The sequence below is a fragment of the Brassica napus genome, chromosome A3, assembly GCF_020379485.1.
Source record: "Brassica napus cultivar Da-Ae chromosome A3, Da-Ae, whole genome shotgun sequence".
Lineage (NCBI taxonomy): Eukaryota > Viridiplantae > Streptophyta > Magnoliopsida > Brassicales > Brassicaceae > Brassica > Brassica napus.
In genome coordinates, this window is record NC_063436.1 from 20,912,142 (window position 1) to 20,938,540 (window position 26,399).

The following is a 26,399-nucleotide window of genomic DNA, read 5'->3' on the forward strand; positions in this document are numbered from 1 at the left end:
AACTTATGTATCCCAATTCCCAGCATAAACCCATTGATATATAAATGCCTCTAAACTTCTGCAGTCATAAAATTCCTATTATTATGACAAGTTAAACATGGACATTTTAACTTCAAGTTATTGTTGTTTTGGTTGTCGTAGAGACAAACCCATGAATTCACATATACTTTCTGCATATTCATGTGTAAATAAATTTGTCTCCGGATTTATACGAGATTTAACCATCCACAAACAAAAACAATTAGAAGATCATGTGTAAGATGTGGTATTCATAGATGAATGTGGACAAATTTGTTTATAAATTATCGACAAATTACCAAATATCCGACAGAAATGTGTTGGTAATTTTGAATTTTAAAAATGTATACATAACGGATAAATATATATCGTTTAGAAATCGAAAATTTTGACTTTTGTAAATATATAACGAAAATATTGTTTCGCCGGGAATTTATGGAGAATTTTCGAACTTTTAGTGCAAGACACCAACACTCGACGTATGTCACTACGTTCAATAGATTTAGACACTAAAAAAAGAATTACGAGCAAACAATACTAAAACGGGAAAGCTTATATGTCTGATGGTACGTGGAGAAGATGGAACAATCAATAGAGAGCGAGTTCTCTTTCTTACTTTTTAAAGATATACTCTATAGCACTGTTAAGTCTGTTATGTATGCAACGTTTCCGAGTCAATGGTGGATATTCGAGTAACGGGAGTGAACGTAAGAGGATAAGCCATGGTTTCTGTGAATTCTTTAAAGCATCCATCCATGTTGACCTTCTCTCCTTTGATACTCCAGTCAAAGCACTGCAACATCATTCCTATTGTTGTTCCAACAATCATATAACCTAGATTTGATGCAGGACATCCTCTCCTTCCGCCACCAAAAGGAAGGTACTTCAATGTTTGCTTGTTTCTCTCATCTTCTTGCCCTGGACTTAAAGAGGTTAGAAACCTCTCTGGCTTGAACTCAAGAGGGTCTTCCCAGACATTTGGATCTCTCATCACAGCAAAAATGTTAACCAGAAGTCTTGTCTTCCCTGGTACGAAGAACCCTCCTACCGTACATCCTTGATTGAATTCCCTTGGTATTATAGGCACGGGTGGGTGCAATCTTAGGGCTTCCTTGATGACCGCTTGCAAGTAAGGGAGGTTTGGCAGATCCGTTTCTTGAATTAACCTTGACTTCCCTACAACGGAATCAATTTCTTCTCTCAATCTATCAGCAATAATAGGGTTGTTAATGATCTCGGCCATTGTCCACTGTATTGAGTTCACCGAGGTATCAATGCCTCCAAAAAAAAGCTCCTACAATTGAACATATGTTTTTTTAACTCTTAATTATTATTTTTTTACTTTTTGTATGAAAAATTTGGAGAATTGGTTAAAGTTTGTTTGCATTTAAAAAAATGAGACATTGATTGAAATATCATAAATTGGTTACCATTTTTCAAAAATACCCTCAATTTAAATATTTTACATTTTAGTTTGGGGTTTAGTGATTATTGTTTAGCTCTTAGTATTTAGGGGTAGGTGGATTTAGAAATTTCTATAAATTTTTCATAAATTATTCTTAAACATTTCAAATTGATTTTGATGGTTAATTTAGTCTTTTTTTTTATCATAAGTTTAAAGTATTTACAAAAATAGTTATCTTTTAAGAGTAAATGTAAAAATAGTATCACAGGTGAAAAAACTAACGTTCTCCTTTAAAGAAAAAGTGATGGAACATTTACCACCAAAAACGCCTTGATGTTGTTTCTAGTGATCTTGTATTCTGCGTTTGGATCTTCAGAAACTGCCAACAACACGTCCATCATATCCATACATTGATCCTTGTTTGGTTTCTCTTTGTGTTCTACAAGACACCTCTCTATCAGCTTGTCAAATTTTTTTATAACTGTTCTTTTCTTGAACCATGAAATTCCAACCTTCTCCAGCTGTCCGAAAATTAAAACTGATAAGGCCATCTTTATCTTCGAAGCATTTGCCTTGGCAACCAAACTTTGGATACTCTCTACATCACCGTTCTCCTCTGTAAAACTCCTTCCCATTGTCATCCTGGCAACGATGTTTCCGACAAGCTTCCTCGCTTCCTTGTTAATCTCAACGCTCTCCTTCTTCCTCGCCTTATCGAGCAGGATCCCACGTAACCGTTCTAGTTCGTCTTCACGGATGCTTCGAGACTGGACTTGCGCGTTGGGTCCCAACAGCTTTGTAACAATGAGTTTCTTCATGAACTTAAAGTATCCTCCATAAGGTGCGGTAACGAATCCAGACGTATCGAAGATGATAGACCCCTCGTTGGTAGGAAGGTTGCGAGATGAAACGTTCACGTCGTGGGTCGTAAAGATCTCGTAGGCTACAGAGGCTGAAGAGACAAGGAGGAAGGGGAAGAAAGAAGCTCGGAAAAGCAGGAGAGTTCCATATTTGGATGAGAGCGTATGTAAGAACTCGAGGGGTAAAATATCAAAAAAGAAAAGGGAAGGCTTGTAGAGTAAGAAAAAGAGGAGATGGTGAAGATGGCCGATGATTGGAAGAGAAGGAGGGCTCGGAGGCAAACGGACGCTATGTGTTGGTTTTGTGAAGAAGAGAAAAAAACAGATGAATGCGAAGAAACATAAGAGGATTAAGATGAAATATTGACATTCACCGGTGATTATTGATGCCATTTTTTAGTAAAGAGACTGTAGGGATCTCAACCTATATAAATAAGAGGCAAGGTCGGAGCGAAGAGGAAAAATCACGTAAGTGACATGTGCACTGTGCACATAACTTAAAAGTGTTGAGTGTCGACTGAAGGAACACACACAACTAGCAACACAAGGGATTGACTCTATTTGATAACTTAACAATGACTAATCTGAATAATTTAACCGAGGTGACAACTAAGGTCCACATGGATAATAGCATCTTCAGTGCATTGAAACGAAAGTGCCAAGTTCTTACATAAGAAAACGTACATATAGCATTAGCAAGACAATAAATTAACTATGTTGGATAACTTAACAAAGAGTCTTTGTGGACCAAGGTGACAACTAGGGTTCCACATGGATTTAAAGATTTTAAAGCATGGAATAAAATTAAATATATACTTTGTCAAAAGTTTGTAATATATAATATACGTGTAAAATACGCAGATGTTATATCAATAAATGTGTAGAAGTGTCTAGTGTCAAGTAATGTAAGAATCACACTTAACTTTTTTTATTTTTGAACATTAAATAACACATGACTTGTTAGGCGAGGAATTAGTTACCTCTACTGGATAGCTTAAGAAAAACAATTGAAATAACTTAATGATGAGCTTAAGATCTTAAGAGCAAGTAAGCATCATCTACTTGTACCCAAACATTGTAACACATATATAGCCGTTTGAAAGGCCGACATAAAGAAAAATAGGGCGTTAATTTAGGGGGTTTTAATAATAAAACTCATCAATTAAAAATGGATTGTAAAACAATCTCTCAACTAAAAAGTTGACCAAAAAAGAATTCAATTTTAATTTTGTTAATATATATCATCTTCCGTTTAAAAACTTTTAACAGCCGACATAATCATGCTATAGCCAACCAATTCAAAGAGTATCATGCAGTGACAATTGAGCTTTAACACAGCCTATAGAGGAGGAGAAAAAGAGAATCACAAATGAAGTCATCGAAAATGATCGATAAATTAAATTGAGATGATAAGAGAGAGATTTGATAAGCAATCAAAACAAAGAAGCATGGAATCAATGATAGAAGTCGAAACGAAGAAGATATTGCATTCAGAAACGAAGAAGAAAGTGAACAAATGGATCTGCACTTTGTCGGATTGATCTATTTGACGGTCACCCGCAAACCCCCACGAGATCTGTATGTGCCAACCCCCTTCAGTGTGGATCCATGCAGTCCAGTTCCGCGAGGCCCACAATTATTTGGGTCTGAAAAAATATTGACCAACCCCGTCCTGCATATAGGCCATTTGGGTTGGTCCAGCGGACTAAGGCCCGACATCACTACTTTACAGTCATAAACATGTATTTATATAACTGAAACCTGTATTATAACTGAAACAAGGTCAACTAAGTTTATGTTGTGTTACTAAATCTAAACTGTGAAGCAAAAAAAAAAAAACAAATCTGAACCAAATTTTTTAAAATATCTGAAGAGGGCTAATTTTTACGCTCCTCCAAAAATTGAAACCGTGTGAACCCGAACTGAAGACCCATGCCTAAAACCATGATTAATGCATGTCTCTTAGGAGGGTATCTTAGAGAATATGAGAGACGTCTCTTAGCTTTTAACTAAAAAAACTAAGAGATGTCTCCTAAATAAGAGATATAAAAGACGTCTCTTAACTTTTTTACTTAAAAGCTAAGAAACGTCTCTTATATTCGCTAAGAGACCCTCCCTAAAAAACCTGTATCAATCATGCCCAAGAGAAATATACATGTTCTCTAATACTAATACAATTTCCGTAAGACACTACCAATCAAATCCAGTCAAAAACTATATAGCTTTGATAATATATCTGTAAAAATATTGTACACAAGTTATTGTAAAGAGTAAACAAAAAAATAAATATACAGAGAGTTTTTAACATATATTTATGGCGTTTAAATTAGATGATGAACAGTTTAGTGGCGTGAAGGCTCAGAGTTTGCTTCTTTTTTATCATCTTGTTGCTTAGTTTCAGCATTTGCCTCATTTCTGTCCACCAAAGGCTCTATCATTGCCTCCAACGCATCCAAATCTTGTGCGACTTTTTCCACCTGAAATTTTTGTATGTTTTATTTCCCAACGACAATCAAAACCTTATATATGCTTATTAGTTTGTTGCCGCCCTCAAACGTAAAGAGCATATGATATATTAGGAAATTCGGAGTTTGAAGATTATCTTATACTGAAAATATTATCTTTTGAAAGTTTACCTTTCTTAGTGTTAAACTGGTAAAATTCAGTAAAACATTTCATATACTGATTTCATTGATACAATATGTACCTTCTGAAGGAAATCATGTGTTACATGTGCTTCATGTGCAGCAACCTCTGAAATGTGTTCCAGAACTACAGCCACTTGTTTAATTTTACTTTGCTCAGGCAGAATCTTTTCCATTTCTTCAGCCATGTCTTCAGTCGCCGTCGCCACTTTTTCTACCATTTCTGCTACAGCCTCTATCCCTTCCACCGCCAATTCCGCCTCCCCTGCATCACATCGCTCAAATTTATACTATGTTTTAAGGGAACACAATATTATTCAGTATACATGACATATATCCATTTTGCACGCCATCTTGTTACATAATCTCTGTGAATAATGTTTTCTTATAACAAAATATTATTAACAAATAATGTGATGCCTGCAATTATCTTTTATCAATAAGTTAATGAGTAAATTAAATAAGCCAACAAAAGAGCTCTGAGATGATATAATACAATACCTTTAATCCGTTTCAGTTGTTGCATCCTATTATTGTTCCAGAAAGATAACGCCACCGAAATCACAGAACCTATGACCCATCTTCCCCTGCTAATTGCAATCAAAATAAGTCCAAAGAAAAGATCCTATTCAAATGCATATGTCTGTGTTGTATGGTTGTAGTAATCTTTTGTAAGGAAACAGGTCAAGAGAAAGAGCTGATTACCAAGATGGAAGATTAAACCATGGGTTTGGAGGAGAAGATTGCATCTTAGAGTTGTTGAAATCATTACTAAAGTACTTCCCAGCATTAACCGGATTTGATAACTTCAGACTTTGTGGACTCATTTGATTACTATAGTCTCTTCCAAATAGAATAATCTTCGGATATGGATTCATAGATGTCTTCCTCTCAACCTTGTTGTATGTGTGCAAAACCTCCGCAAGTCCCTGCCTATACACCGTGTAACTACCGCTCTGCATTCTCCGACTAAGATACATATCTACCAAATCTGTTTTCTCAATTCAAGATGCTCGAAAATCATAGGGACAACTTTATATAAATACATTTGTATTTTTTTTTCAATTTGTGTGTGGTATTGGTTAAGCGCATGCTTAAGATAAAAGGCTTTTAGTTGTAGTTACGCTTTGGAAGGAGGTTGAACACGCCAAGAAATGAGGATATGATCTTTTATTTTTGCTCTATTCATTTTCTTTGGACAATTGTCAATAATAGCATTTTTTGAGTTTTTGTCTCAAAAATGACACAAGAGAAAGTCACAAAAATGATATTTACTAAAAGGTAAAATATTTCTAATATCTTTGGTTTAAAATTAAATAAACAAACAAAAATAAATAAAAATAAATAAAATAAAAAAATGAAAAAATAAATTTTTTTATAGTTTCAGATTATATGTTTTTAGATTCGAAATTTTTTATAACTTTTTTTTTGAAATTCTTTTTTTTTTTATTTTTTTTTTCAAATTTTCTTTTTATAATTCAAAAATACTTTTTGAAACTGTTTTTTAAAATTTTATTTTAAATTATTTAGTATTTATTTTTTATTTTATAAAATTTTAAATCTTAATTCCAAAACTTCACCTCTTAACTCTAAACAAGGTTTGGATTAATTAATCCAAGAAATATAAGTGTATATTTATCTCTTTAATGAAACATATTTTTGTAACTTTGAGCCTTGAGTGTTAGTTTGGGAACAAAAACTTAGTTTGGTGCGATCATAATCTTTTTCTCATTTTCTTTTATGTGTTTCTCAAATTTCTGACTGGAGAAAATGTAGAGGGATCACTTTTCTATCTACGTTCTAAAGTTTGACCAAAAAAAAAAAAAAAAAAAAGGGTAAATTTCTGATTATATGCGAAATACATAGGAGATTGATTGCGGGATACTTGAGAAATTAGGTTTTTTAAAAAAATAAGATGATTGATAAAAACAAATTAAGATAAGATAACAATCCAGTGTCACGTAACTTGTAAAGTTTGAGGATTTTAGAATTTGATGAATTAAAATAAGATAACAAATTAACAATCCAGTAATCCTTAGACTTTGATTGACATAACATTAGCATAAGCACTATGCTATTTTTTATCTAATCAATAATTAGAAAAACATTTAGAAAATACCAATTCTCTATAAATGCTATTTGTCCAATACTTTCTAATAAAGCTTTTGGTAGAATATTGGAATTATAATATATAAAGAATTTAAAACAATTTAATACAAATAATTTATTTAATTCAATAATATCATAAAATGAGAATGCCTAATCAAATGGGCAAAGCCGTTGCTTGTTTGCTCCTTCGTATAGGTTAAGAATAGGCGTATTTCCATACGATCAATTGAATATTGGTAAAATCAAGTTTAGTGGACTTTTAAGTTTTTTTTTTTTTTTTGCGAATCAAGGAACGCCAGTTAGTCTACTAAAAGATCTGCAAACCTTATTTGTATTATATCCAAAAAATGAAATTTATAAAATAAAATTATTAAAAGAATGATATTTCATACTTAAAATATAATTAAATGTATATATATAATTAATTAATTATGATTCATTATTATCAGTAAAGACTATATATATTTTATATATTATAAATATAAATATATATATATATAGATATTATTTAGATATAAAAAATGATATATCATATACTAATTTTAAATGATAGTTTTATACACCAACCATTTACTGCTTTATCAATCACTTTATTAAATATATTTATAAGAGCATAGTGTATCTTTAGCATACTTATTTAGCATACAACTACTGATTTATTAATATTTCTATCAATCAAGACCTAGATTCTGCAAATATATATTCTTATTTATAATTTTTTGTTATACTTTTGTAAAATGATATAGATTTTCATGGATTTGTAATTTGTATTAATTATTTTCTATCATTAATTTTGTAAAGTAACTATATGTTTTTATGTTTTCTAAAAGTTTCCAAATATTAATTTCATCAAACATAGCATGGTTATTTATGTTTGTAACTTTGTATAGAAATATTTTTATTATTTTAATTTTTATTTAATAAAATGTCATTCGTGAAAATAATATCTATATATTAGAAAAGGAAACTGCATAAAATATCCCAAGTTTTTTGGACATATAATTTAAACTAAAGTTGTAGTAGATCGTTGTTACAACAGTTGTTTTGTTACATATAATTTTTATTACATAGATTTTTAAAATATCACAGATATACGTGACATTTTAAAATTTTGTCTTGTGAATAAAAAGATATACAATTATTTTCAGTACTAAAGTATAATTCTTTTAAAATTCTTAAACTTTTTGATAACAAGAAATTTGAGTAGATTTTTAAAATTCGCAAACCAATAACAGTAAATTTTGAAAATTCTCGTATCATATAGATTTTGTTTTAATTTTAAGAATACATGAACCAATAACATATAACCTCAAAATTAAAAAAAAAATTCTTAAAATTTTTTTTACTAATGACCCGCTTTAAGGGTCTTCCACCATTTGGACTTTCGTACAGGTCCATTTAAAGAGAAAATATAACTAAAGATGCCAAGGCTTGCTCTCAGCCTTGTTTACCTACTCATGGCTAAGCTCATCCTTCTTTGTTGCTGCTTATTAGCTTCATTATAATTTTTTTTTCGCCACTGAAACTCCTTGCTGTAATTCTTTTATATTCACAACTCATATTCCTTTTTGGAAATATGTTAACATGTTATAAATAAAACAAAATATAACCAAATTAAAGAGAAAATGTATAGTGTCGAAAGACAATCGTTTTTCGTTGTTCACATGGATGCAGAGTTACCGGTTGATAACAAAAAAGAAAAAAGAAAATGTGTAATGGCTTTCTATTGATTTCCCAATGGGTGATTTAGAGCTTGACTGGTTTCCCCGCTACCACCCGCAAACGCAGCTTTTGTGGTTGGTAGCGGTTGACAGCGCTTCGAAACAATCATACAAACCGCTACAAATCGCTTCAAACCGCTCCGAACCTCTTAAATTCAAAAGCTGGTTCCAGCTAGCGTTTGCAGTTGCGGGCGGTTGCGGAAGGATAATTTTTTTTTCTTTTTTTTAAACCATATAAATACAAAAATAAAAATATTTAATAAATTTTTTAAAATGGAATTATAAAAATACTAAAATATATCTATTATATTTTAATTAATATTATAAAATTTTAAAATAAAAATATTTTCTATAATCTTATAAATTTAAAACTATAACTTTGAAAATATAATTTACATATTTATTATAATATTATGATTTTTGATATTTTTATAATTATATAAAATGTAAATATTGTTAATTTATTATTTAACCGCTGCTGTATTTGGTAGTTAACCAGTCATAAGTATCCCGCAAACGCACCAATTTCTAACCGCAGAACTAGTCGTACAAATCTCTTAAAATCGCTAGAAACCGCAACCACCCGCATCCGCAAACGCCCGCAGCCGCAACCGCAACCGCTGCATTTGAACCAGTCAGGCCTTTACTAACGAGGGAATCCCAGCTTTATTTATGTAAACTGTTTGTATATTTGTAGATTAATTCAAGTGATAATCGTAAAGCTCCACCAATAAAGTTAACAAATAAACCAAGTCTTTTTTTTTTGTGCAAACAAATAAACCAAGTCTAATATGTAAGTGTAATGGGAGGGAACAAAGGGGGTGGCGTTCTTTCGTATTGGTTTAGTAGTAGCGAGTAAATCTACTTTTCAGTCACAAACTCTATAAACATGATGCACTTGACTAAAGCATTTTTTTTTGGTGAATACAATTTAACAATCATTTTAAAAAAAGAGCTTATTTGCTAAATAACTAAAAAATAAGGGAAATTAGATTTTTAGATAGAGAGTAGAGAGAGATAGGAAGAGAAAGTAGGAGAGAGGGAGTGTTTTTAGTTAGTTAATGAATTTTGGTTTTTGTTGTGTATAGTGAATGCAATTTCCCTATAAAAAAAACTCCACAAATGTTTTTTTTTGTTTATATAATGATGTGTCAAGAAAAGAATTACGATAGCCTCGTCCAAAACCCTATCATTATTATTGTTTGCCATCAGTTGATATTATACATATTTGGGGTTGGTCTGCGTTTCGCGTTAAAAAATTATATTTTGAGTACTTTTATCTAACATTTGATTTAGTTTGAAGAGTTTTATTCTACTTTGGTATTACAAGAAGCCTTTTGTACTATAACTAAGAGCATCCACATCAATGAACCCCCTCTTGGGGTTCATCTTTTTAGTTTTTTATTATTAAAATTTGTTTCTTTTCCTTTTTGATTTTTTTAAAAAAAAAAAAAAAAAAAAAAAAAGTTAGACCAATCGCGGGCCGCCACGACACGTGGGGCCCGCGCTACAGTGATGAACTTTAAGAGAGAGGGGTTCAACCAAGAGAACTTTAGGAGAGAGAGGGTTCATGAGATTGAATTATTTTATTATTTTTTTTCTTGGTTTTTGTGTGAACTCCCCCCATGAACCCTCAATGGGGGTGCTCTAACCATCCTAATCCGTGAACCCATCTATTTCTATCTCACCCTTGTTAACATATGATATCCAATTCTGTATAGTATAGCATTATTCTCAATTTCTTGATAAATCCCTTGTAACTGAATGACTGTAAGCACCATGAATGACAATTGTCATTGGTATGGTGGTTGATTCTTTAGGAAACAGCACCATGAAGAAATTCGCCATTAATTTCTATAAGTGTGCTGAAAATAAGCATAATAAGCTTTTGTTGCATACGTGTCTGCCCAAGAATCGGCTATAAATGCATAAGAATTCAAGACTTTCGAAAATGTAGGTTTTAGAAATTACAAACCAGCTAAATTTTGACTTTTTAGAAAAAAGACAAAACTTTGATACCACCAGTTTCTCCGTAAATGACATATTAATACTCTTATATTACAAAGAGACAATTATGCTTTATCTGGTTCATACTTCTTTTTTCTCCTACTCTACCAAACAACTTTAAACAAAACCTTCACCGACCAGCTGCTTCAATGGAAACAAACAAATGTCGGTCGAATAAAGAATGTGTAAATTAATCATACACACTTAATAATTCTTTTCACGTTATTTTGAATTTAAACCAGCACTAACTAAAAAAGTCTTACTGTGCTTTCTATCTCTGACTTTGTTGGAAGTTTCATACTATATATGTTATTGCATAATTATACATAAAGCCAATTGTATTAGCTCCATCTTTTCAGGTAGCATTGTCTCTGATGGACATTTCATGCAACTCTGAATATAATCAACTTGTAAGCTCTCTTGATTTTCTTAACTTTCTCCATTTTGTATTTAATTTGACTCACAGCTCAAATAATATGGAACTTTTTGTTTTATGCAGGAATATCAAATGATGACGAACTTTCCTACACCCGAAGAGCTCAATGATATTCTCTCTTTACCATCTCTACAAACCATGGAGCCCCAACTCTACAGCCATCAGTCTCCAGTAGTAACCACGTTGAACGCAGAAGCTGCGAAACAACTCAAACATAGAAGCTACCTGAATACTACTACGAACCAATGCTCAAGCGGGTTTGGTGAATATGGGGGTATGGGAAACTTGCAGGCCAAGAAAGAGCCTACTCTATTGGCTCAGAGGAACGTGTCACGTGGGGTTTCACAAGCAAGAGACCATATAATGGCTGAACGAAGACGCCGAGAGAAGCTGAGTCAACGCTTCATAGCTTTATCTACCATCGTCCCTGGACTCAAGAAGGTACAATTGCACAAACATAATCTCATTATTCATGGTCATCGTAGTTAGATTAGTTTTGATAAGCCGGTCATGCCATTTTGAGCCTTGTCTGCTTTAAGTCCTGCATAAGCCAGGTCATTTTGAATGATTAAGCAGAGAAACGCTTACTAATCATTTGGGAATTTGATGTTTTTCAACCATAAATAATTTTTGTCCACACTTGTGCGGATAATTACAATATATAGAACATAGAAAAATATTGGTATGCAGAAATTTTTTGTTAATCCGTTTGCTGCAACCAGTAACATAACAATAATAATCTTTGTTTGCTGCAAAGGTTTAGACCCAAAACCCGATTTACTTGTCAGAATCTTTCTAGGCCAACCATTATTACAAAAATAATCTTTGTTGATATATATTTTATGTATTAATATTTCCTATGGTGCTAATTAATTGGGCTTAAAGACGGACAAGGCATCAGTGCTTGGGGGCACAATAAAGTACCTGAAACATTTGCAAGATAGAGTTAGGTTTCTTGAGGAGCAAGCCAGTCAGAGAACCATTGAGTCAGTAGTGTATTTGAACAAGTCGAGGCTCTCGGTTGCGGATACAGAGCTAGAACGTATTGCGTTACCCGAGATCGAAGCTAGATCGTCTGGTAAAAATGTTCTGATAAGAGTTCACTGTGAAAGAAGGAAGGGGGTTGTTGAGATCACTATGGCTGAAATTGAAAAGCTTAAACTGACCGTGATAAACAGCAGTGTCATCACTTTTGGATCCAGTTCCCTTCATCTCACCATTATTTCTCAGGTTAGTTTCTCTTTTCGGATTTTTTAAAGCTTATGGGTTTGTTCATTTCTAGAAATACTTGCAAATTAAACCCTGGGGGACTCTTTTTATCATTTCATTTTTTTTTTAATTAATATCATTGTAGTCACCATACTTTTTCCTTTAGCTTCAATTTAAAGTTTCCCGAGTCAAATTTTTTGTAGCACTCTCTTTTTGAATACCCGATTGTTTTTGGTATTATAACAAGTACAATTGGAAAAATGAATATATAAATTGATACATGGGTTACCGGATATGTTTATCATGGTATATACATAAAAGAAGAGGAAGATAGTTGGTGGGATGTGAAAGAATTATACAAAATTAATTGATGTTAATCTCAAACGCAGATGGGCGAAGGATTCAATATCACAACAAAGGATGTTGCCACGAGCATCAAATCAAGCCTCGAAGCTTTTATGAATGCCAATCTCGTCTGAGGAAATAATATAATTACAAGAAAATTATATAAAAGCATATACAACTAAAATCTTACAAATTGGAAGCTCCGGTATATTTTCACCACCATAAGACCTTTTTCTCCCAAACTCTTTTATCTTCTCGCAGTTCGATTTTTTGGAGGGGTTTCTTCTTTTTTTTCCTTTCCCTGTTAAGACTTCAAAACACAAATGAGAAGAAGAATGCCTATTTTTGCATGGGGTCTAATAGAAAAAGACACCATGTGTTTCCAAACTATGAGTTTTCTTTCTTTTTCTTAATCTGGTTTTGAAGTATTTTACCTTAGTGTTGGGAATGGTATTTATTATCTTGTGGCGTTGTGTTGTTTTGTTTGTGGAGTGGATTTCAATGGAACTTCGTAACTCTATTTAAGTTGGTAATGGTGTGCTGCCTACTTTTCTTCATTCTTTTTTTTTTTTTGAACCATCTTTTCTTCATTCTTTTTCTAGAGTTTTTAATATATTATATTTCTGATGTTGTTATAATATTGTTTTCTTAAGAACCGATGTTATTGTGGACAATGATATTATTTTTCTTACCGATTTGTTTTGAGATAACATATCTTTCTATCCACCCTCGAATCATAACTAATAACAATGTTGCAAATTTGAATAGTCTAAGTAATCGCTCTCACCTCTCTTTATTCCTGTTGGTCTTTACATGTAACACTATTTTAAGCCGTTCTTATCACAAGAAGTGAACTGGAGAAAAGAAATAATAGAGGGAAAAGAGTAAAGAGATAAGAGCACCCACATTGTGTTCTCAAAATAAAAATAAAGAAATTGAGAAAGAGAAGTAAAAAATGTTCTTGTTTGGGAAAGTTTTAAACATTTGTGAGAGACACATCCCCCCACGTATCATTACCACCAGTGATTTAGATTATAAAATAAATGAAAAAATTATAAAATAGAGATATTTTCTTTTTTATTGAGAGCTTTAAAAGAGAGGGGACGAGAGCATAGAGAGAAAAAAAATTCAATTTTTGGTAAAAGTTAAGAAAACCTATTGTCAAATTTTTTTTTGTAAGAGTTAGCAGAAACGTAAAAATAATAAATACCGAAGCTTTAATATATACTAGATTTTGATCCGATTTTGAAAAAGGTAGATATATATTTTTTTTTTTAGAAATTTACTTTTTTATATTTGTATTTTTAGTCATATTTATATTTTTCTTTATATAATATTTCTTTTAAATGATTAATAGTTTTTTTTTAATAATTACATTAAAATAGTTGAATAATACCTATATCAAATTATCAATAGATCATGTTTGATGTTTTAATAGAAAAGATTATTTTAAAAAAAGAAACCATGTCTTGTCCTGATTTATGAATGCCGTTCCAATACTCGTTCCGGTGGTATGAGTTTTACTCTTCTTGATGCTTAGATTATCTTATAACAGAACAAAACTCTACGCTAAACGCTCTCCCATCTCTCTAGAAACCAAAGCTTGAAACTTTAGCTCCGGCCCGGCGTTTGTCGGTGCCGGAGGCCCCCTTTCTCTTTTCTCTTCCTCTTTTTCTATTTGCTCTCTCCACCACCGCACTACTCCTTCGTCGATATGCAAGCGGTTCTGAATCTGACGAGACTTCCCCGGAGAATCTATTGTAGATCGACGGAGACGGTCTTGGACTTACTTTGGAGCAGCGGCGAGACCCACGGAGTGACGGTGGCAGAGTGGGTCGGCTTTTAGGGTTTGAGGATTCCCAGATCTAATTTTCCTTTTTAAGATCTCGGGTGAATCCTCTCTCGACGGCGGCGCGTGACGTGGTCAGAGGCCTCCTCCACTCCGGATCTTCACTCCTGCGCGGCGGTGAGACTACCGGAGGAGAGTTTTAACGGCTAGCAGAAGGAAGCTTCGTCCTCTGGTTTTCAGAGACGACACGTATTGGGGTTTGCGACGACGGAGTGGTCAACCGGAGAAGCGAGCCCTGTTTGGCGTACGTGGTGGAGCTCTACATCCCAGCGCCGGAGTTGATGCTGTGACTCGTTCCGGTGGTATGAGTTTTACTCTTCTTGATGCTTAGATTATCTTGCCGGTATGTGTTGTCGTCGAAGCCCGACTTTCTCAGTCCGGACTCTCTGTCCGGTTTTAAGGCTAAGGATCAGGCAAGGAACTCCGATGGCTCAACCCGTTCTGGAAAAGCGCCTTTGGTGTTGTTGCTGATGGTACATGGAGAGCACGTGGATTATACGGTTACCACGGCTTGGTTTGCATTTGTAATTCCATGAATAGGTTTAGTTTCATTGTGTGTTAGTTGTCTTGTATCGTTTTGGTCGAATTAGGTGGTAGAAGAGATGGTTTACTCTGACCTGTAGGGTAAATTCATCTCACTGTGGCTTAAGGTACAATGAGATTTGGATTAGGTGGCGTATGGTCCTTGGAAGTGATCATGGGTGGCACTAGATCCCCTCATTGTATTGTGGTATAATCTCTGTTGAGGTTAATTGATTGTACTAAGTTTATTGGTGAATGAAAGTTGAAGTTGAGCCAAAAAAAAAAAAAAAAAAAAAAAATGAAACAATTTGGAGATTTTGGTTTAGACAGCACGAATAGTGGATACAAACAACAGATCATCATCATCACTGTCCAAAGCATCAAAAGCGATGAAACTAGGTCGCATCATCATCCCTCGTCACATTTATATACTTCCATCCTTCTCTCTACCCACTTCCTCTTCTATTCGATCCTTTCAACCATCCCCCAACCATCTCAATCTCAATCTCTCCTTCCCAGGTTTCCATCTCTCTCTCTCTCTCTAAATACTCTCCTTCGAACTTAGTCATCACGATCTTCGCATGATCCCAAATAATCTCTCTTTGCATTTCAGTAAGAAAACGCGCAACGATTCGCAGTATGAGCGACTCAATCGAAACCGGAGTGCCTCAAAGGAGGAGCCTTTACCCTCCAATCGAGCCATACAACAACGGGATTCTGAAGGTTTCAGATACTCACACACTCTACTGGGAGCAATCAGGAAACCCAGATGGCCACGTAACGTCGTTTTAGCCCACTCTCTGTGTAAAAAAAGAAACCAAAGTCTCTAACTTTTTTTTTTTTTTGCCTCCCTTTGTTTGCAGCCAGTTGTTTTTCTCCACGGAGGTCCAGGAGGAGGAACGTCTCCTAACAACAGGAGATTCTTTGATCCTGAGTTTTATAGGATTGTTCTCTTTGACCAGGTCCGGTTTCTTAGATTTTCTTTTGACACTAAACATTACATTATCTTAAAGTTAAAACTCTTTTTATTTGTTTTTTTTTTTTCCAGAGAGGTGCAGGGAAGAGTACACCACATGCTTGTTTGGAGGAGAACACCACTTGGGACCTTGTCAATGATATTGAAAAACTAAGGGAGCATTTGCAAATTCCTGAATGGCAGGTGAGAGAGTTTCAGTTATTTTTGTTTCCTCTTTTGCTGTTGAGGGTGAAATAGGCTTTAAGATTGTGAACATTTTGTTTTCCTCAGGTTTTTGGTGGATCTTGGGGAAGCACTTTAGCACTTACTTACAGCCAGTCCCACCCTGATAAGGTTTGCAAAGTTTGCAAGAAGAAAAAGCATTGATTTGATTATGATAACAAAAAAAAAAATAGAGATAACCTCCACACGTTTTAATTTATTTGTTTGGCTTTAAGGTTACTGGTTTGGTCCTTAGAGGGATCTTTCTGATTCGGAAGAAGGAGATTGATTGGTTTTACGAGGGTGGTGCTGCTGCTATATATCCTGATGGTAATTTCTTTCTTAGTTTCCCTCTGGTGGAGAGTTGTGATCATCATTTGCGTTTCTATATAGGCTTTAGTGATCATGGATGGGACTAGACTATAGTTTTTTTTTTTTTGTTGTGCAAGAGTCTGCCTCAAGAGCTTCCATTTTTCTCTTTCTTCATAAGTGGTTGTTTCTCTGTTTTAATAATAGCATGGGAGGAGTTCAGAGATCTTATTCCAGAAAACGAGAGAGGTAGCCTAGTGGATGCATATCACAAAAGACTCAACTCCGATGATCTGGAAACTCAAGTATGTTGAGATCTAAATTACACAAGAAAATACATCGAGCATTATTCCTATTATCTTCTAGTTTGTACTTGTAATAAATCTCTGTGTGCCTCAGCAACGGTGATAAATTGTATTTTTGATCTTAATAGTATGCAGCTGCGAGAGCTTGGACTAAATGGGAAATGGTGACTGCTCATCTTCTTCCAAATGATGGGAACATTCAAAAGGCAGAAGATGATAAGTTTTCATTGGTTAGTCCCAGGAGTGTGCCAATCTTATCTGAGATTCACTGATCCATTGTTATATATTTTAAGTTGATTTCTTAAGACCTTGCTCTTACAGGCATTTGCAAGGATTGAAAACCACTATTTTGTTAACAAGGCTTTCTTTACCTCGGACTCACACTTGCTGGATAATATTGATAAAATAAGACATATCAAAACCACCATTGTTCAGGTGCATATACTTTATATAGGAAGTTGATTTTGTGGGTTCCAACTATAGTATATTATGGGTCTGTCTGCCAAGCTGCAACCAAAAGGACTTAAACTGTGTTATTACAATGGGCAGGGAAGGTATGACGTAGTTTGTCCTATGATGTCTGCTTGGGATCTGCACAAAGCATGGCCAGAGGCAGACCTCAAGGTAAAATCTAAAGCCTTTTTTTCTTTCTGAGTTCTCTTCTAAGTTTGTTTTTACTTGTTGGTAACGCGACCCATGGCCTGCAGATTGTTGGTGATGCTGGACACTCGGCAAATGAGCCTGGAATCGCAGCAGAACTGGTGGTTGCAAATGAAAAGATGAAAGCTTTTGTGGGATGAAAATACTCTATGGACTGCGTTCATATCTTAGGGACTTGTGTTCACGCTGTGTTAGGGATATGGACAAATTACGACCCTAAACAAATTATTTAGCTTTTCAGCATGTCTCTATTTGTCTTTTACATCGGTATTAACATCTTTATCTCTAAGGCATGTTAGATTTCTCCTGCATCATGTGTTCATTATATCTATACTCAGTTGAGTGGTATAATGGTAGAGCAGGAAACACAGATGGTGCTGTTCGTTTGTCAATCTAGATGATCCATCCAAATGATCTATCTTGGTGTTATTCAAGACTATTCGTTTTTTCATCCAGATGGTTATTTAGATGGATCACACCCTGCACATTATGAGGCTTAACCAGACTCAGGTAAGACCTTTACAGTTTACTTAGCCATTAAAAACAAAATGAGGAACTCAGAAGAAAAAAACTCACATGTCTAAAGCATATAACATGTTTCACTACGGAGTCAAATGTAATCCATGGTTGGTTGACCAGAGGAAACCATGCAACTATCCTTGAATTGCATGGACTTGGCACGTTGAGCACAGAGATTTCACTTACAATGGCTTTGACAGTAAGAATTTGTGTTGAGAGAAATGAAAAATGTTTGATATATTTTATAAAGGAAAAAAATATGTAATTACAGAATACTGGGATTTGTATTCACCTAACACATCCCTAAGCTCCACTCTGATTTAGAAGGAACCAAAAGAATTTAAATTTTAGATTCAGAGATTACCACCACGGAAGATGATCGTGGAAGTGCATATGACAAACCACCCTAAACCCTCACCATTAACCACTTTAAAATGTTTTTTTTTTGTTAAAGCCCCTTTAAAATGTTAATATATTCTTCCTCAACTTTTGAAAAGAGCTCAATTTATTAATCCACGATTAAGCTTTTGTAAGGACTAACTCAGGTAATAAAGAAATCCCACGATGTTTATGATCATCAGATGGGGAAGATACTGGAGAATCATGAGATAGTTTATCATTTGGATCAAGCTGTTAAAGCTGTTAATGTCAGTAGTATTGTTCTCTGCTTTGACGTTTATATTGTAAGATAAGAAGATATATTTTTTGGGCAAAGTACGATATAAACATATATTAACAGTTTATGCTAGAGAATTTTTTGTTCCTAATGTCCGAACAATTTGTTGATGTCTAACTGTACTTACGAAGCAGCGTTAATACATGAATCTTTTTCACAGCAAAACTTGTATGAAGATATTTGATCTTGAAAACTCTGTCTCTGGCACCATGTGCTGAAGTTGTTTTGCTGTCACGACTCTTCAAAATGATGATCTGTCTCATCGAATATCTCTTCCTACAGCCACAATTCGCAAAAAAAAAAAAAACAAATGACAAATGAGTTGAAAACAGAACAAACAAAATTAGTTATGAGAATTATTAGAGAGTAAAAGCAAGTTAGGTTTCCTTACTTGAAGAAGTTCCTCGATGACATCTTCCATTGTAATGACACCAACAGCTTCTTCCTCCTCGGCTAGCTTTGGCAGCGAATCTCCGTTCAATTGCAGAATATCAGCATCGCTATCCTTGGACCATCTCTTACTCCTAGACCTTCCTTTATACGAATTCGCTCGGTGTGGAAAGCTTTTCCATTTCTGAAGTGACCTCCTTCTCTTCAGCTTCTTTTCTTGTGGGATTTTCTCATCATCCACATCCACTCTTACTTCAACTATATTCTCTGTTAAAACAGAAGAGGAAAGTATTATTAGTCTTTGTATGAAATCTCCATCTCATGTTTACTCCCACAATGCAAAAAAAAAAAAAAGACCATTTACCATTATTAGCAGCATCATTACTAGGTAATGTGTGGATTTTGTCGCAGCATTGTCTCACAACAACAGCCATGTGACTGTGACCTTTCTGGAACTCATTTAATATATCGTATAACGGTAAGGTTTCTGGAACTCTAGAGAAAAGAAAAAGAACAAGCAATCAGCTATTGAAGCACATGAAACTGTAAGAGGTAAAGATACCTTGGGATACGTCGTATGGTGACATTCTTGACCTGTGTTTCATCATCTGGATTGATAGTCAATAAGTTCTTCACCTGAAGAGCCATCACTAAAATTCTTTAACTGTTGGAAAAAAATATGATTTTAAAATAAGGTGAGATAGAATTTTACCAAAACAAGACCAATTATGTTTGTACGTTGCTCGTAGTATACAGGGACTCTGCTATGACCTTTCTCAAGAATCAAATTCATCAAATCCCTGTTGAAGGAACAAAAAGAAACTATGAGTTATAGACCGTGTAGAGGAAGGTTAAAACAAGACAAGACAAGACCTGTCTAGTTTTGCGTTGATATCAATCACAAAAGTCTCGGAGATTGGTGTCATTGCATCTTTAACCATTTTCTCAGATAGCTCAAGAGCTCCAGCTATGATTGTTGTTTCATCATGTGTCAGCTCTCCACCCTTACCAGCCTGAAAAGAAATAAAGACTGCTTCATTATTTGTCTAGCGTTAAAAGCATAAAGACAAACTTGTCATTTTGAAGATATAGACATGCCTCATTCCCATGCAAATCCACAAGTGTTTTCAGCTCGGCTCTACGGAAAAGTGCTACACGACCATGACCAAGTAGAAAGTCCAGTAGCTGTAATATATACAACAATAAACAAATGTACAATAAAACAAGACTCTATGGACAGGACACTGCAGTGTGTTTTTAATTACCTTACTAATTGGCCATGCAACTGGAGAGCAGATCCAGACTAGAACACGAACAAACGGCGCCACTGTTGCACCAATCGCCAAACCATGACGGGAACAAACGGACTGAGGTATAATCTGCACATGAGGAGTTAAAATCAAACTATCATTTTTTTATCACACACACAAACCTACATGTCATATGGAGAATATTCCTGTGCACCAGATCATTCACAAGATCTCACCTCACCAAAGAGAAGAATCAATGTCACTGAAATCAAAATAGCACCCCAAGCAGTCACAAGGGCATCAAGAAAAATAGGAAGCGTCTGACAAAAACAAAGTCAAGTTAATTAATTATTCATGAACTTCATGATTTACACTGGGTGAAGAAGTTTACCTCCATAGCAGCTGCATTGCATATCAGTAAAGTACAAAGCAAAAGATGCTGATTTTTCACAACTGGCAATATCTTTGCTGCATCAATTAATCAAAAAAAAAGAAGGCAAGTAACATCTAATAAACATCTAGAAAATGCATCAACACAATTTAATATTTTCCCAAAAAAAAAAAAAAAATCTGGACCCAGTTTAAGAAGTTAATTAATCATCAGAACTAAATAAACTAATCAGAGAAAATCAAATAACAGGGAGATTCTCGTGACGTCTACCTACCAAACACATGCGAGATACATTCCATTAAAAAATATATAAAAATCAACGCACACGTCTAAGATTTTTCTCAGGTTGGTGAAAAGAAGAGAAATAAAAAGTACCAGCATGTTTGCGATCTCTGGTTGTGCCAGATTTAGCAAGAACCTCGAGATCCACGAGACTCATGGACATAAGACCCAAAGTGAGACCAGACATTAGCCCAGCGAACAAGACAAGCAACACTATCACGAGAATATGTATGAAGAAGTTGCTCTCGCAGCATTCATACTCCACAGCCATTTATTTTTACAAACAAGAATACTCAGATATCGCAAACCCTAAAATCTTATGTCAGTGCTTCTTTGAAAACAATTTTTTCCGTGAAAGAATTAGTAATTTGTTAAGCAAGAAACATGAAAAGAAAAAAAAGTTCGAGATTAGGACAGAGATCCGACTAATTAGTGGGAGACAAAAAGTTGAAACACACAAACTCTGGAGCTGGAGATGGAAATGTTTTGTTTCATTTTCTTTTTATCACTCGGTTTGCGGTTCTGTTTGTGTAATAAAAGACTATAGCACCCCTGGAACATAAAGGTATGCGTGTTTTCGAGAAAGGGTGTTTTAGTCCTTTGAAGATTCCATCATGCTGAGTCGATGTATCAATGATTTGGCAGGTGGAATGATTGATATCGGATTCGATTCGAGTATCGTGGTGCAGTGAGAAAGGGTTGTGATGTGATTTTAGGAATATTTTTTTATAACTAAGGCACGTGAGCTATACAATATATAACATTTACGAGTAAATTTTTGGATAAATTCAAATTTCTTTTTGAGATGCAAAAACAAAGATGAATTTAGTAATAAACTCGAAACTGATTGTAAAAATAAGAAATATGTTGATTCGATTTGCGTGATCGATTGTACTTTAGAGATTATACATCGTATTATAACAACTAATTATGTTGATTCGATTTGCGTGATCAATTGTACTTTAAAGATTACTAGATTTGGACCCGCACAACTGTGCAAGTATTAATTTTCATGTTTATATATATATTTTACATAATTATAATATATTTTTAAAGTTACTTATATATTTAAATGTTTATATATAATTATATTAAATATAACAATTTGATAGTTTTCATGCTGTAAGTTAATTGATTATTCAAATCATCACATATATTTGGTATTTTTTATTATATATATTTTAAAATTATTTTTTATTCAATTATTATGATCTTAATCCGTAATTCAAAGCGCTAAATTTTTTTTATCAATATTCTTTTACGTTTATTCATTTAATATAATAACTATATATATATATATAAAGTTTAAGATAAGTTAATTTTATACATGAATTATCTAATTTACTAATGTTAACCCGTTCTACTAACATATTATATTAATTTATCAGTTTAAAATAATTTTATCGTATTTAGTTAAATACAATGTTTTATTTTAAAATGATAGATATAACTATAAAATAGTAAAATTTGATATAATTTGTTTCATTTTATAAAAGATAACTGAATATATATATATATATATATTAATGTATAATAACATTAATTTCATTACTAATTACAAAATTAGTGAAAATATTTATTTATAATTTTTGATAATTAAGATATTGTTATAATGTTTTTCAACAAATTTGTTAAGAAAATTAAATATATATATATATATATATATATATATATGTATATATATTTTAAATTAAAAGATATCAAATTATATTATGATTTAAGTAGTTAAAAGATTATATATTAGCATTAAGGAAATACATTTAATACAAATTTTAAATGATGATCCAAATAAAATATCACACATGAATAAATGTGAGTTTGTTAACCAATCCGGGTTTTTAGGAGTCGATGTTATATTAAGAATGATATATTATTAATCTACATTATTAGTAATAAATGAATGATAATTGATTTCTAGTGAAGATCCATTTTTTAAAAAATCACACATAAATCAATGTTGTGACTTCTGTTTTAATATATAAGATATATTGTTGATTATGAATCTTATATATCATCAACGTTAGACCAGGAGTTTTTTATGTAACAACCTAACTAAATAATCAGAACAGAATAAGCTCAAATTAGTTTGATAATTTCATGTTATAGTTTGTTTTACGTTAGGTTTAGAGTTCAATAATAACTGCTGGGACTGCAATTTTATGATGAAAGGTTAATAGCTATGCTATACTGGTAGTGGGCTGATTAATTGTCCAAGAACGTTGGAGCACTCGATCCCTCACGTAAAGAATCTAAACACTAAGTCACTAACTGATAACAAAGAAAATTAAGAACAATAGATAGCCCTAGTTTTCTCCCAGGCACGAACATCGAGGCAGCTATAGCAAATCCGTTTTCTGGCGCCGGTGGAGCTGGAGCTCACCGGCGTCGGGATAAACTTGTTTCTTGTTGTCTCTTGTTCGCTTACCTGCTTTTCTCTGACTTCGTTCTTCTTCTTTTTCCTTTTTTTAACTTTCTGAAACTTGGATTTTCAAGATCTAGTCTACATATTTCCCTGAGTCCACGGCGACGACAGAAGAAGAGAAACCACATGAATCAAACCCTCTCGATGTCGCTATCTCTCTGGTGGGTTGTACTTTCAGCTTCAAATATGGAATACTCACCAGTCAATGCTGCTTACCGCATCTCGGGTTCAAGCCCCGAAGACCTTCTTACCGGAGCGGCGCTGTCAAACTCGGCGGTGGTGGAAGTGGTTTCTTCACGGAGAAGCTCCCTCTCACCAATCAACCTTTTTGCTCCGGGGAAAGCTGAAGAAGACGACCCCTTCCCCCCAACCTGGCGCGTGCTATCTACAGGCGAGGAAAACTTCAGATCTGGACTGGATCTAGTAACCAAGGCTGCGCATACCTCCGACCTGTCTGAATTAAGCCAATCTCGGGACTGGCCCGATGAACCGTTAATCTTCTTGTGGTGGTTCTCGCCGGTGACACCGAGAGCTCCGGCTACAACTCGTCATCTCCACAAATCTGGTATGGGCTTCTCAACACTAAAGTTGTTTGATAAGCTTACTAAGGCCTTATCTCCTTTCTTGGGCCTCAAGCCCATAGACTTTTATTGCTATTCACCTTGTATACGGAAGCATCCTGCAAAAATTAGAAACACATTGGTCAAGATAAAGATCACGTATATGATGTCTGATAAACAAGGAAAATTCAAATGGTCTTCACCAACTCCACAACTCTGTTTTGGCTGTACCATCTGTGACAACGTCTCGTGTATATCAGTAGCCACCAAGAGCATGGAAGAGGCCACAAAATCAGTCTGGAATCTCACAGAGATTCTGCTTAAGCTCATCAATTTCAGTCCTTTAGATTTCTCTTTTGTGGAGAAGTCTAGTCAAACCTCCTCCTGCCAGGGCCAGGAGAGATCATTTTTCCATTCCTCCTCCTTTGTGGTGCGAGCTCTACCGCCAATTTCCCTCTCGCAAGGAGGTGATACTTCTCTGGTTTCAAACCAGAGACCTGTTAGTGCCATACTCTGTTTGTTTTCTTGTATAGCGACTTGTACGGGGTCTGAAGAAACAACGGAATTCGTTTCGACGAAAACCGAAGATATGAGCCAGTTATCAAAGGCAAGACATATAAGACATATGTTGCCGTCTCTCCTGCTCTTCGTCACGTTCGAAGTTGCTTCTTCAACGCATCCGTATTTTTTCTTAGATTTGCCGGATTCGCAGTTGTCTTATCCAAATTCCTATCTTGTTTCAAGCTTTTTAATGTTTAACTTTGCTTGTATTATTGAACTCTACCTTTCTGGTATCGAGCTTTAAATTAATGGAAGATTTGTGCACAAAAAAAAAAAAAGTCACTAACTGATAAATCAAAATAATTGTTTTGTTTAATCTTGCTGGAAAAGGGGAATTAAATATATTATTAGGATCAGGTTATGCAAATAAAAAATAATGTAAATAATATTCTAGGAGAAGGTCCATTTTAAAATATCACACATGAAAGAAGTCATGACTTCTGTTTTAATATATAAGATACATTATATTATAACACCTAATTAAACTTATACTTACGAAAATATGTAGGGGAAATTACATGTTTACCACTTTTATGGTACTACTTTTCATTTTTACCACCACTAAAGATACATTTTCAAAAATATCTTCTTCATTAAGTGTCAAAAGACTCTTAAGCCATTGTTATTATATATATATAATAAATCATTATTTAAATAAAAAAATTAAAAAACTAAAAAATTAAAAAAATTAAAAAATTAAAAAATTCGAAAACTAAAAAATTAAAAAAATTAAATTTTTTTTTTTAAAATAAAAAATAAAAATAATTTTTATTTATGTTTTCGAATTATACTTTTTCAAATTCGAACTTTTTTCTAAATTTTTTTTTTTTGAATTTTTTCTTTTTATGTTTTTTTAAAAATTTCTTTTTGAAAAACAAAAATTATGTTTGAAACTATTTTTTAAAATTTTTATATATTTTTTAAGTATTTATTTATATATTTATTAGAATCCTAAATTTCACATTCCAAAAACCCTACGCCAGCTCTCAACTCTAAACTCTAAGTACAGATTAGTTAACCATAAGGGTATAATTGTCTTTTACCCTTTATTAAAAGTGGGAGTAAAAATGATTAGTATAAACATGAAAAGTGGTTGTATGAATGTGCTGTTTGTGGTAATTTCCCAAATATGTAATAGTAGCATTCAACATTTTGGCAATATACAGATCACTTTTATGTGCATCTCCAACAAAACGTATCATTTTAGGTAGATATTTACTTTCACTATGGAGATCCATATAAATATGTTAATTTTGTTATTTTCGAATGTACTTCAGTTTTTTACACTTGGTATTATTTCTTACACATTCATGCCTATAGATTTTTTTTTCTATTTCTAGCATTTACACAAATTTAGATTATCTGTTCAGGAGAAAAAAGATGTTAAAAACTTAGAATTAGATAATGATTTTTTTTTCTTTTTTTAGTTGTTCAAAAAAAAAAGATAAAGATTTTTTTCATGGATAATATGATATTTCTGGAAAACACATAATGATAAATTATATAGGGAAATCCTAAGAGATCATCTATGACTAGTAAAACATGTATAAGATGAATGTCAAACATGGTTTAAAACGAATGCAAAAAAAAAAAAAATTGAGGAAAGGTAACCACTACATCATCTAATGACATCTCAACCCTTTAAACTCTAGAGCATATGTTCAGTGGATTGATTCATGGACTTCCGAGATACAATGGTATGGAAAGAATCTTAGGATAGAAACAATTTTTGGAACTAAAGAATATAAGAAGGCGCGGTGCGTCTGTCTTT

At 33.6% G+C, this 26,399-nt stretch overlaps 5 protein-coding genes across 7 annotated transcripts; 2 read left to right on the top strand and 3 right to left on the bottom strand.

Moving 5' to 3' along the window:
• Positions 1-41: 41 nt before the first annotated feature.
• Positions 42-4,310, bottom strand: LOC106444226 (cytochrome P450 705A22). Its single transcript, XM_013885725.3, has 2 exons — positions 1,741-4,310; positions 42-1,312 (listed from the first exon to the last, which is right to left on the bottom strand). The coding sequence occupies exons 1-2, from the start codon at positions 2,674-2,676 to the stop codon at positions 671-673; spliced, it is 1,578 nt and encodes a 525-aa protein (XP_013741179.1). The 5' UTR covers positions 2,677-4,310; the 3' UTR covers positions 42-670.
• Positions 4,311-4,485: 175 nt separating this feature from the next.
• Positions 4,486-5,995, bottom strand: LOC106444225. 2 transcript variants are annotated; one of them, XM_013885723.3, is made up of 4 exons: positions 5,634-5,995; positions 5,430-5,518; positions 4,991-5,193; positions 4,486-4,760 (listed from the first exon to the last, which is right to left on the bottom strand). In XM_013885723.3, exons 1-4 carry the CDS (start codon positions 5,906-5,908, stop codon positions 4,626-4,628), a joined length of 702 nt encoding a protein of 233 aa, XP_013741177.1. In that variant the 5' UTR covers positions 5,909-5,995; the 3' UTR covers positions 4,486-4,625. The 2 variants fall into 2 exon arrangements, with proteins under 2 accessions (XP_013741177.1, XP_013741178.1); XM_013885724.3 differs by having other exon boundaries at positions 5,430-5,515; positions 5,634-5,993.
• Positions 5,996-9,320: 3,325 nt separating this feature from the next.
• LOC106444223 (transcription factor bHLH25-like) lies at positions 9,321-13,873 on the top strand. The gene is made up of 4 exons (XM_013885722.3): positions 9,321-11,175; positions 11,265-11,642; positions 12,087-12,431; positions 12,800-13,873. Exons 1-4 carry the CDS (start codon positions 11,140-11,142, stop codon positions 12,887-12,889), a joined length of 849 nt encoding a protein of 282 aa, XP_013741176.1. The 5' UTR covers positions 9,321-11,139; the 3' UTR covers positions 12,890-13,873.
• Positions 13,874-15,412: 1,539 nt separating this feature from the next.
• Positions 15,413-17,888, top strand: LOC106439744 (proline iminopeptidase). The gene is made up of 11 exons (XM_013881250.3): positions 15,413-15,645; positions 15,740-15,903; positions 15,990-16,088; positions 16,175-16,285; positions 16,373-16,435; positions 16,540-16,633; positions 16,820-16,917; positions 17,046-17,147; positions 17,239-17,352; positions 17,467-17,541; positions 17,625-17,888. The coding sequence occupies exons 1-11, from the start codon at positions 15,516-15,518 to the stop codon at positions 17,715-17,717; spliced, it is 1,143 nt and encodes a 380-aa protein (XP_013736704.1). The 5' UTR covers positions 15,413-15,515; the 3' UTR covers positions 17,718-17,888.
• Positions 17,889-18,728: 840 nt separating this feature from the next.
• On the bottom strand, positions 18,729-21,571 carry LOC106439743 (DUF21 domain-containing protein At2g14520). Of its 2 annotated transcripts, XM_013881249.3 has the most exons (11): positions 21,179-21,569; positions 20,804-20,880; positions 20,649-20,732; positions 20,428-20,541; positions 20,261-20,347; positions 20,036-20,175; positions 19,875-19,962; positions 19,725-19,798; positions 19,527-19,657; positions 19,164-19,429; positions 18,729-19,048 (listed from the first exon to the last, which is right to left on the bottom strand). In XM_013881249.3, the coding sequence occupies exons 1-11, from the start codon at positions 21,354-21,356 to the stop codon at positions 19,004-19,006; spliced, it is 1,284 nt and encodes a 427-aa protein (XP_013736703.1). In that variant the 5' UTR covers positions 21,357-21,569; the 3' UTR covers positions 18,729-19,003. The 2 variants fall into 2 exon arrangements, with proteins under 2 accessions (XP_013736703.1, XP_048632606.1); XM_048776649.1 differs by lacking the exons at positions 18,729-19,048; positions 19,164-19,429 and having other exon boundaries at positions 19,528-19,611; positions 21,179-21,571.
• Positions 21,572-26,399: the final 4,828 nt, after the last annotated feature.